Below are 12335 nucleotides of genomic sequence, written 5' to 3'. Positions count from 1 at the left end.
ATTTTCAAAAAATTGCACAGGAATGTATCAAAATCATAAATCAATTAGTGAAACCAGGTATGATGGTACATGCCTGTAATCCCACCTACTTAGGAGGTGATGGCAGTTCAAAGGCAGCCCATGCAAAAAGGGAGACTCTGTCTCAAAATAAAATAAAAACCAAAGGGCTGAGGGAATACCTCAAGTGCTAGAGTGCACAGGCCCTAGGTTCAATACCCAGCACTGCAAAGAAAAATAAATGTAATCAATATACAGGGAATGTAGAGGAAAAGCAAGGAATATTTAAAGCTATACCACATGGATACAGTCAGTAAAGTTGAGAATGTAAAAAAAAAATCCATCACCAACTTTCTTCAATGAATAAATAACATTTAAAAAAGGAGGAATGAGGATGTGTAGATTTAGGAAGACTTAAAAGATGTATTTAAAAAGCTGGGCAAGGCTGGAGATATAGACTATGCGTATCAGGGACAAGGCTCTGGCTTCAATCCCCAGAACCGAAAGAAAAGAAGAAAAAGAAGCTAGAGAGAAATTGAAATGTAGTGTTTGAGTACACATATTATTTCTGTGATAAAACAATCCAGAAAATTTTATAAGTGATCACCATAAATGTCAGGATAGCAGTCGCATTTAAGAGTGGAGGGAGTAGGTTGATTGGACAGGGCAAAGGGAGGCCTTTTGCATTGGCTGGAAAATTGGTATGTATTGACTTGGATGGTGGTTATAATTGATTTCTAAGTCAATAAGCTATAATTTTGTTTTATGTGATCCTCTGTCTTTGTGCTATATCATAAAATGTTTTTAAATGAGGGAAATGTTTAATTAAGCAATGGTTGGATATCATCTACACTTTTTAAAAAGCCTTTAGTGCTCTGTGACTCAAGTGGTAGAGCGCCTGCTTAGCAAGTGTGAGGCCCTGAGTTCAAACCTCAGTGCCGCCAAAAAAAAAATTAATCAAAAAAGCATTTAGAGAGAATATGCTCTTGTTTACTGATAAACCCTTTAAAGTTGTAGGCAGAGAGACTGGAGAAAAGGACCCACAGCAAAACAAAAAACTTTTGTGCAATCTCAATTTCACTGGATACAACTCCTTCAATGTTTCTCTCTCTCTTATGTTGGCCTCCCTCCCTCTGAGCTCCAAGAATGATGGATTGTGAGGACATCCACCCACTATTTATCATTTTTCCATTAAGGCTCTAAAAGTGAAGTATCTTTGGTACTCTAGCAGACAGAGATATTACCAATTGGTAATCAGGCCAATATTTTCATGACCAATGCAGTCTACCGAGGAGAAAGCAAAATTCTGAATCTGTCCTGCTTCCTTACCTGTGTGAACACAGCACCTCAACCTTGACAGATTCTCCTAGAGATGTTTTCCTAGGTTCACAAAATGTCCAAGAAAACCCCAACACATGTCCAAAGATCTCTGCACATTTCACTCCTTAGTTCTCCTATTCATTGTTAATAGACATGCACATTTCCTTTAAGTCACATAAATAATTAAGCCATTACCAGAGGCAAAAGAATGAAGGGATTTGATACTGAAAAGTTTGGGAACAACATTGAGCTAGTAAAATAGTGGCAGCTCCACACTGAACACATCAAGGGTTCAAATCTGGTAGACATAGAGCTGTCTTTTCCTGCCCCTAAAGTCTGGAGATCACAATTCTCAAGTTATAAATCAGAAACTTGGTTTTATAAGTTTGCTTTTCTCTTGCATTTATTTAAAATACAAGTCTATGACTCCATCTTATACTAGCAATTTGTATAATTCCCTGTTTTCCCGGTAGCTCGCACCTGTAATCCTAGCTACTCAGGAGGCAGAGATTAGGAGGATCACAGTTTGAAGCCAGCCCAGGCAAATAGTTCATGAGACCCTATCTTGAAAAAAACTCATTACAAGAAAAAGGGCTGGTGGAGTGGCTCAAGGTGTAGGCCCTGAGTTCAAGCCCCAGTACTGCAAAAAAAAAAAAAGAGAAAAGTTTGCTACAAATTAAGATAATTTACAAACCAAGGTCATCTAGGCTTTGGCTCAAATGTTAACTCTTTCTGAAGATGATATTCTATTGAGTAGGGCTTTAAGGATTTTGTCTACCTCAGAGGTCATAATTGGCTTTAATTGGGTAATTACTGGCACTGATTCTTAGATCAACCCAGCAACAGCAGTGAGTAGGTTTTCAAGTCCCCCAGAATGAGGCAGGAAAACCTGTGGCCTATGAATACACTGTATGCTCTGCAGAGGTGTGGGTAAGTAGGACAGGTACACCCAGAATACAGTTGATTGGAAAAACACCAGTGACCTGTGTCCACAGAACAGTAGGCCATCCATTGTTCATGTACCTGCATATGAAGTGACTAGAAGCTTCACGAGGACAAAGCTTTGCTTGGAAATTCTTTCCATGCAAACAGCCAAGACACTTGACATGAAAAAAAGATTTGGAACTGCATTCTTACATTGCAGAAACCATCAGCAGATGTTGCAGGGCCCAGTCGAATTGGAAAATACAATGGTCTTTGGATTTCAAATTAGTGATTTTAAGTTGCATTTCATAAGTTCAGCTACATCTTCTATGTGTTTTATGAGTCCTGCTTAGTCACTAATTATTTTCCTCTTTGGTTGTTGGTTTCTGGGTAATTAACTCATATCCTGCCTCCCATTTGTACCACAGTTCTCATTTTCACTTGAATTTTTGAGTAGAATTTTAAGTCAGTTGTGTCTATCTATGGTTTAATCATTGGATTGCTCTCAAGTTGTTCTCCCATGTCGTGTGAACAAAACAAAATATAAATTTTCATTTTAAAATTGTACTTTCGGATTTAGCCCCTGGCTGGGAACTATGTAGGCCCAGTCTACGGATGGCAGTGAGGGGTCAATCCACCACCAGCGTTGGGTCGGGGGTGGAGGAGTCGGAAGTGGTTGGGGTTTTGGGGGAGGAGATCCGCTCACACACTAGAGGAGAGTGTTTAGCCGCCATATCTGCTGCCGCCGCCGCAGTTGCGAATCAGCATCGCCGCTTAGCTGCCTCCGCTGCGCAGCTAAGATTCTTGTCGCTATCCAGTGGTTCTTCGCTGTTTCTGCTTTACTCCCGCCAGTCTAGCCCGCTCTTTCTGATCTGGCTACCCCGTTTGCTTCTCCGCCACACATCAGCTCCTGTGACTATGGATCGGGGGAGAAGCAGCAGCGATTCGGCACCCGACTGCTGGGACCAGGTGGACATGGAATCCCTGGGCTCAGCCCCAAGCGGGGATGGAATCACCTCTGCAGTAGCAGAGGCCCAGCGCGAGCATCTCAGCTCGGCCTTCAGCCGTCAGCTCAACGTCAACGCCAAACCCTTCGTGCCTAACGTACACGCCGCGGAGTTCGTGCCGTTCTTTCTGCGGGGCTCTGCGCAGCCGCCCACCCCCCTGGCTGGCTCCGCCAGCAGAGATGAAACCTGCACCGACGCGGGAGACCCTCAAGGTAAAAGGCTGGGACGGGGGGCACCTGTAGAACCTCCCAAAGATGAACCCTTAGTGTCGTGTGAAGGTTCCAATTCAGCTGTTAGTATGGAACTTTCAGAACCTGTTGTAGAAAATGGAGAGGTGGATATGGTCCTAGAAGAATCATGGGAGCACAGTAAAGAAGTAAGTGAAGCAGAGCCTGGGGGTTGTTCCTTGGGAGATTCAGGGCCTCCAGAAGAAACCTGCCAGGAAATGATGGAGGAGAAAGAGGAAATAAGAAAATCAAAATCTATGATCGTACCCCCAGGTGCTCCTAAGAAGGAACACGTAAATGTTGTGTTCATTGGGCATGTAGATGCCGGCAAGTCAACCATTGGAGGACAAATAATGTTTTTGACTGGAATGGTTGACAAACGAACACTTGAGAAATATGAAAGAGAAGCTAAGGAAAAGAACAGAGAAACTTGGTATTTGTCCTGGGCCTTAGATACAAATCAGGAAGAACGAGACAAGGGTAAAACAGTAGAAGTGGGTCGTGCCTATTTTGAAACAGAAAAGAAACATTTCACAATTTTAGATGCCCCTGGCCACAAGAGTTTTGTCCCAAATATGATTGGTGGTGCTTCTCAAGCTGATTTGGCTGTACTGGTAATATCTGCCAGGAAAGGAGAGTTTGAAACTGGATTTGAAAAAGGTGGACAAACAAGAGAACATGCGATGTTGGCAAAAACAGCAGGGGTAAAACACTTAATAGTGCTTATTAATAAGATGGATGACCCCACAGTAAATTGGAGCAGCGAGAGATATGAAGAATGTAAAGAAAAACTGGTGCCCTTTTTGAAAAAAGTTGGCTTCAGTCCCAAAAAGGACATTCATTTTATGCCCTGCTCAGGACTGACTGGAGCAAATATTAAAGAACAATCAGATTTCTGTCCTTGGTACACTGGATTGCCATTTATTCCATATTTGGATAGTTTGCCAAACTTCAGTAGATCAGTTGATGGACCAATTAGGCTGCCAATTGTGGATAAGTACAAGGATATGGGTACTGTGGTCCTGGGAAAGCTGGAATCAGGATCCATTTTTAAAGGCCAACAGCTTGTGATGATGCCAAACAAGCACAATGTGGAAGTTCTTGGAATACTTTCTGATGATACTGAAACTGATTTTGTAGCCCCAGGTGAAAATCTCAAAATCAGACTGAAGGGAATTGAAGAAGAAGAGATTCTTCCAGGCTTCATACTTTGTGACCCTAGTAATCTTTGCCATTCTGGACGCACGTTTGATGTTCAGATAGTGATTATTGAGCACAAATCTATCATATGCCCAGGTTATAATGCGGTGCTGCACATTCATACTTGTATAGAGGAAGTTGAGATAACAGCCTTAATCTCTCTGGTAGACAAAAAATCAGGAGAAAAAAGTAAGACACGGCCCCGTTTTGTGAAACAAGATCAAGTGTGCATTGCCCGTTTAAGGACAGCAGGAACTATCTGCATCGAGACATTTAAAGATTTCCCTCAAATGGGTCGTTTTACTTTAAGAGATGAGGGTAAGACCATTGCAATTGGAAAAGTTCTGAAACTGGTCCCAGAGAAGGACTAAGCAATTTTCTTCATGCCTCTGCACGATACTATGAGGAGAACTGACTGCAAAAGTTCACCACCTACTGTTACTTACTGCCCATTGACAGACTTTTCTCCATATTTTGCAGAGAAATTTCATAGCAAAAATCCATGTTTTGTCGACTTTTTCATGTTGAGATCTGTTATGTTACTATTGAATTTACTCTCAAGTTTCCTCCTCCTATGCCACTCTGCTTCCTTGGACAGATCAGTAATAGCTTTGTAAGTGATGTGGATGTAATTGCCTATAATAATGAAAAATTAATATGTTTTTAATTTTTCATTTTCCTTTAGGATATCTAGACATCCCTTGTTCCATACAGACCAAATCAAGAGTGTGTCAGTGTGTGTACATGTTAAAGAAGATAACTAACGTGAATAAAATATTCCATTTAAAACTTTGGTATTTGAAATGCTTTTGAGTAATGTTTACATTTGTCTGTAATGCTATTCCATTATCTTTCTTACTTTCCCAAGCTATTGAATGCATTTATTACTTGGGTTTTAAAAAAATGTTCTCCACTCACTTTAAAATGAGGAATTTCAAATACTAAAGGAAAAATTTCAATTTTGAAAAGAAATTACCTTAGTGCTCTTATCAATGAACTTCGTTTTCTGTGTCTCCTACCTCCCCAATTATGATTTGAAAGTTAAAGGCCCAGGCCATCGTATTTATATGCTATTGGGTCCTGTAATGTTGAACATGGCCAAATTACATATATACCCGGGGATTTAGACCATATGTTGGCTAGACTCTTATCTGTACTCCATCATCTTAACACACCCCTTTGTATTGCTCACTAGGAAACTTGTGGTGTGGGACACAACACAATAAGGGCTGTTGTGAATTTAAGTGCTTGCAACAGGGCTCTAGGTCATTTAGTAAAATGTGTTAATGAAGGTCCTGACACAGGAAATGAGCCCATTCTACCCTTCTACCATTCAGTGCTTGGGGTTGATAGGAAAGGTGAAAGTCATTTTCATAACAGATTACAACCTACTCTTGGAGTCAGAGGTAGTAGACATTTCTCTGAACAACTTGAAGAAACCATCAATTGTGTATTCTCAGGTGACTACATTTATTTCCAGGAAAATAACTTTATAATCTGCATAACTATCAACAGCTGAAGAATTTTTCGGTCTTGGTAAGTGGATAGTGGTCCAGAGCAAACATCTATCCAATGGTGGGTAGAGGCAGTTTCTCTTAGGCACAGCGGTATACCTGGTGTAAGAAACTGGCTTTGGCAAACCTCAAACTCATGGGCTGGCCAAACAGGTGTGCAGACTGCTGCCACAACACCCTAGACCCATGCTCAGGCAAATGTAGTGTCCCCTTCTCTATGGTCCATTTTTTTGTGTACCCATGTGCATCCTGGGTGTCTAACATCACATAGTCACTGGTCTTGTCATAGTGTCAATAGCATGACTCTATTGTGCATCATCCATCACAGATCATCAGAGCACCCATATGACAAATAGGGGAGTTTTAGTTTATCAGCTAACCTAATCCATAGGGATGTACCTCACACTCTCATGGACCCAATCCTTTAATCATTAATGTCAGTGTCAACAGTTTCATTTTTATTATAAGAGTTCTTTCTCTTGGTTCTGTGTGCTGAACTTTGTATAAAATACAGACCAGTCTAGTGCTTGATAAATGTTTTGTCTTGGCAGCCATTTTTTTAAGTTATTTTGGGTGCTGTATCAGTGCCATTGTTTTGTAATTTTAGCCATTTACTAAATTTACACAAATGGTGTCGGTGTATATATCTTGCACTGATAAGCCAAATATAAGCCAGTAAAGAACTCTTGTTTCCATCCAACTTGGATAATTTTCTGTCAGAATCTAGCACTGGCTCCTAAATGTGTATCTGCACACACACAGAGAAAAAGACAAATCTTTAGAAATAGATTTTAGAAACAAATTCTTTGCAATTCAGTGAGAAAAAGATCATCCAGGCTGTTGGAGATACCAGACTGGCTCTTCAAGATCATTGATAAAACCAGCATACTAGTCCATGCTTATAATCCCAAGTGCTTGGGAGGCTGAGGCAGGAGAAACACAGGTACAAAGCCAGCCTAGAATACATAGTGAGACCCTATCTCAAAAAAACAAACAAAAACCAGACATAGGAACATTTCTTTCTTACTTTCTGGATACTTTGTTAATATGTGGTGTTGTTCTCCAGCACCCCAAACTAGTGCCATTCACAAACACCACTAGTTTCCCTAAGGCATCCAGCTGCTTATAAAGTCATTCAGGGAAGTGTTCCTTCAGAAGTTTCCTATTGTCTCCAATTCAGACAAACGTAACTGTCTTTGGCCTTCTTCTCAGATTCCTAGGAGTCAAGATTCCACAAGTACATTATGAAGTCCCCACTTCTGGCTTTCTCAGAAGTCTACCCGTTGGCTTTTAGCAACTTTTCAATCAAGACCCCTCTTTATTTCTCTGGTCATTATGGGATAAATCTGAGGACATGTAAGGAGAGGGACTAACTTGTTCTATTCTTCCAAGAAGGAAAGAAGGGGAAAATCTGGGCTAAGTAAACACCACATTGTTCACTTTAAGCATCTTTGGTACTCAGGGGAAATTTCCAGTGCTTTTACTACTGACTAAGGTCCTCAAAAGACAAACCCTCTGTCAACGTACACCCTCCGTTCACAATATCATGATTCTGGTTCACTATAATACAAGAAGCTGTTCTTTTTAAAGTTTACTTTAAAACATTTGGCAGTACAAATAGCACTTATTTTAGTTAAATTGGACTGTAAAGTAATAGGATTAGTTACCATGTTCTTTTCATTAAAAAAGAAACTACCCAACAACCACAGAAGTTCTGTCCAAACCTGAACATTTGAACATGTTCTCACATTGACCCAGTGCCTAGGTTCATGTTTAGTGTTTATATTTTCTGTTGAGACTTGGTGTATTCCCAGTTTTTTAGTTTTCAGTTACAATATCTACTTGTAGTTAGCCATTGGAGAATTTGATGCACATTTTCTCCTCAGTGACACCACTTATTACTTCCATGGGGTGGGGAAATGAACTTGTGTTAAATTTAGGAGAAACTTTTTGGAAGCATCTGGTGTGTATATTAATGTTCCACAGGCCACCAAAATTGGAAAGGGAAAAGGAAAAAATAAGAACCTACTGATGAACATGCTATGAAACAGAAAATAAAAAGGAGGGGAAAGGCTTTACTTACATACCAGAGGGAACAGTTCACAGTTTTATAGTATAGCCTGTAGAATGTTGAATATTGGCTCCCCCCACAGTCCTATTCTGCATTTGATATGTCATATTGTTTTGTAGGAAATTTGCCCAAATTCTAGGGAAATTTTCTTTTCTCATTAAAATTGTTTGATTTATTTTTATGAGTCAGTATTGAAATACAGTTTAAATGCTAAAAGTGGGGGTTCAGCAAAGTCCCTTATTAATATTAACTGGAATTTGCAAGCATAATTTGCAGGCATTTCTCAGCTCACTAATATCTTCATTATTTTCTCTTTGCTGAACTTACTCAAAAGTCCAAGTAGACAACATTGAAACCTGGCCTCAGTTTTAGCATGAGAAGATGGAGATTGGTTCATAGTCAAGCTGCTGTACACAATCATGCCACTGCATCTCTCACTTAATATATGTCCAGTTACAACTTTTCTTTTACATCCGGGCTTCCTATATTCCCTAGCAGAGGCTTAGATAAATTATCTTCTTCTGAGACTGTTTTTACTTGTTCTACTGCAGTCTAACGGTGACCTTTGCCATGCCAATAAATTCACAGAAAAAAAAAATATTGTCACATTGCAAGTGACCAAGAATTACCCTCAAAGACTCTGCAAGTTTAGCAGGCATTCCCTGGATTAAATGTTAATGTTTGATCTATACCCTTGTATTTATTTTTACATTGCTTTAATGGATGCTCTTATGACATACTTAGTTTTCATGAGTAGGTGAAATAAAATGTACTACAATTTTTAAACATCCTAAGACTTAGATCCTGAGTGGTGTTAATGACAGAATGCTCCATTTCCTTCCATGGTCTCCAATGCTTGATAAACAAAACCTCTTCTCTGAAAGGACCGATTATTCACAAGCATAAATTTCATACCTTTAGGAAGGGAATACAGAGAGTTTGAAGATCAAGAGATACATTTAAGGCGGCTTTTACCTTAAAATACAGTGATTGAATAGAGGTAAGAAGTGGCTTCACAAGATCCTGGTGGTGAATAAGCATAATGCTTATAATGACCAAAAGTTAACAATTCAAGAACTGTTTGCTTTCATCGGTAGTATACCTTTCAAGGCCTTGAGGGAAGTTGGAGGCATGAGAAAGGCAACAGGAATTTCCTAGCAGAATCTGAGCTGTTGCCCCCATATAGTTAGGGGAGGAATGCACATCAGATTCATTCTGTAAGACAAAGAAGTGAAAACTGAAGGCAATAATGGCAGCATGGAAGTCAATTCTGAGGATAATGAGATAGCCAGGCCTCACAGATCCCCAAGTATAAATGTCAGATCCCATATTATCTACTAATGTCTGACTGAGTTAGTGGGACAGAAGATACCACCTATGACCTGAGTATGCAGACTGTTAACAGCTACTATGAAAGACAAGTTCTGCTCTGGGCCACCGATGCTGGGCCCCAACTCTGCCAATAGTTCTCATCATCAGAGAAGTGGCCAGAATTAAAATATATTGTTTGTATGGAACGGGTTGAACTGACCAAAGTAAAGTATACTCACAGTGAGGATACATTGAGAAACCCCTTTGAATATCGACTTAGATATTAATAACGAAAGACAGGAAGTGTAAAATAGGTACAGTGAATATATATGTGTAGGGGGGTACTTTTGGGAAGGGGAGGAAAGAGGGTGAATGAAGGAGATTAAGATGAGGGAATATGGAATATTGATGGACTTCATATACTTCTATATATTTCTTTGAAAATAAGTATAATTATACTTCATACTTCTATGAAATAGAACAACAAAACCTCTTGCAATTGCTTTAGTTGGGAAGGAGGGGGTTAAGGGGGAGATGATTGGGGCGATCTAGCCTGTGTACAATGTAAGCCTATTTGGAATTGTCACAGTGAATCTCTCCTGTACAATGAATATATCCTAATAAAAAATTAATTACAAATGTATATTCTGCTCATGACAGGGAATATACCTAGCACTGTGCTGAGCAAACAATGGGCTTCTTTACTTTTCCCTGCTGATATTTCCCAGGGTGATCTGGTCATCCACAGAAGTGACTATGGCCCATGGCAGAGGAGAAAACCAATGCCCCCAGTCAGAACCCTGATCCCTCCTGTGAGCCTCTGGTCCCTCATGCATAACATGGAGGCAATGTCAATTATTTGCTTTGTCAGACTATTTTGAAAACTGAGCAAGATTCATGTACAAAGAGTACCTGGGTATAATGTGTGACTCAGTTCTTGCGAGTTTATTCCCTTCAGTTCGATCCTTTTCCTTGTGTTTATGAACCTAAGAGTGCTGGACCTCTTTTCTCACCAGATATTTTGATTGCTGACCCAACAACCTTAACCCGTTAATGCCCAATAGTAATCAAAACCAATTTTGTTCAAAGAAGCAATATGCCCAGGGAGGGACTTAGCAATTCTCCAATCTAATGACTAGTTATCCCATGACTATTGGACAATTCTCCAATAGTCATGGCTATCCCTTTGTCAGATGATGGTTTTTCAAAACTCTACAGTTAGGAGCAGTCATGTGATCAAGTCCTGCCTCATTATATGGACAGGCAATAGGTTGGAGGTTCTGTAGAAGAGGCTGTTTCCTAAAAGGACAAATTGAGAGACGAGGATGATGGTACCTGGAATGTGGTTTAAATAGAAGCTGTAGCAGCTATGTTGTGATAAGCATAAGATCAAAGAGTCAATTTGCTGAAAATAGTTGAACAGGAATATGGTGTCCTTGAGGTATCTTTGAGCAGATAAATCAATGCAAGTGTACTTCCAGACTTTTTATCAAGAGACAGGGGAAGTAATGTCCTGTTTGTTTATACTATTGACTCTAAACTTTAGCTATATAGTCAACTCATTTGAAGGTAGCTTTTAGAAATAACACTTAAGTCACTCCTTTTCATCCAAGCCTCTACCAACTTCTTTCCATCCACAGGTTATTTTGCAGTTAATAGTAAGCATCATATCACCTAATAGAAGGCTATTTCAGTATGTATCTGCAAAAGATGTTGTCACATTAAAAATATAAACACAAAAACATTATTAAATGTAAAATATTAAATTATAATTGCTAAGTATTTTCTTTTCTTTTTTAAAAGACAGAGTCTTGTGTTGCCTTGACTGGCCTTAAATTCTTGTGTACAAGCAGTCATTCTTCCTCAGCCTCCTAGGTACATGGGATTACTTGTCAGTTTTCCTAATATTTTCAAATGCTTATTCCTACTTTAATTTTCCAATTGCTTAAAAGTATTTGTTTTTTGAAACTTGATTTTTAAACTCAGGGGATTCAATTTACTCTTGCTCATGATAATTTGTTGATAGACTTACTAGGTGTCTTTCAGTCTATAGATTGTCTTTTTGGTTTTTTCTTGCAATTTATTTGTTGAAGAATTTGGATCTTTTGTTCTCCATAGTTTCTTGCAGTCTGATTTTGCTATGGATACACATGATGTCTGGTTGTCTCTATTTTTATAACAGCAGCATTGATGATTATTGCCTAGTCCAATATTTTATTATAGGTTATAAATGGAGGTACTCAATTTATTCTTCATTTGTTAGCTAGAATAATTCTCTAAAGAGAATCTTCCCTTCATTAACTCTTTGATGACATAGTAGGTAGTTCATATTCAAATAGAAGGACAATTATTTGATTCTTTCCATTTGTTTGCCAGTTTTCAAATAGTAAATGTATTCCTTAGTACTTGTAAAGGTGATCACAAGCTATCTTTCAGAATTATTATGAACATAATATTTAAGCACAATGCCTATAAGTCTATTATTCTTATAGGTGCTCAAATTATCCTATTTTAGACATTGAAACCCTTCAGATTGGTTCCTGAATCCTTTCTACATAACCCTAGTAGTCTTTGATAGCTTCCTGTTTTCTGGTACAAAAGGTTGTTCAAGGCTCACCTCATACATTTACTGAAATAAGCCAATGCATCATGTAATACTGATTTTTTTCAGTAGAAAATGCCTTTTAGAGAGTAAAATCATGGTTCTTGGCTGCATGATACTAGGTTCATCATAGTTTCTGGTCCCATGTAGAGGACAGAGCTA

General features: G+C 39.1%; 1 protein-coding gene across 1 annotated transcript; it reads left to right on the top strand.

Annotated features, from left to right (window-relative positions):
* The first annotated feature begins 2939 nt into the window (after positions 1–2939).
* Gspt2 (G1 to S phase transition 2) lies at positions 2940–5468 on the top strand. Its single transcript, XM_020152248.2, has one exon. The coding sequence runs from the start codon at positions 3160–3162 to the stop codon at positions 5044–5046; it is 1887 nt and encodes a 628-aa protein (XP_020007837.1). The 5' UTR covers positions 2940–3159; the 3' UTR covers positions 5047–5468.
* Positions 5469–12335: the final 6867 nt, after the last annotated feature.

This window comes from Castor canadensis, chromosome X (assembly GCF_047511655.1).
Source record: "Castor canadensis chromosome X, mCasCan1.hap1v2, whole genome shotgun sequence".
In the NCBI taxonomy this organism is placed as follows: domain Eukaryota; kingdom Metazoa; phylum Chordata; class Mammalia; order Rodentia; family Castoridae; genus Castor; species Castor canadensis.
This window is presented reverse-complemented; position numbering and strand designations above follow the sequence as displayed.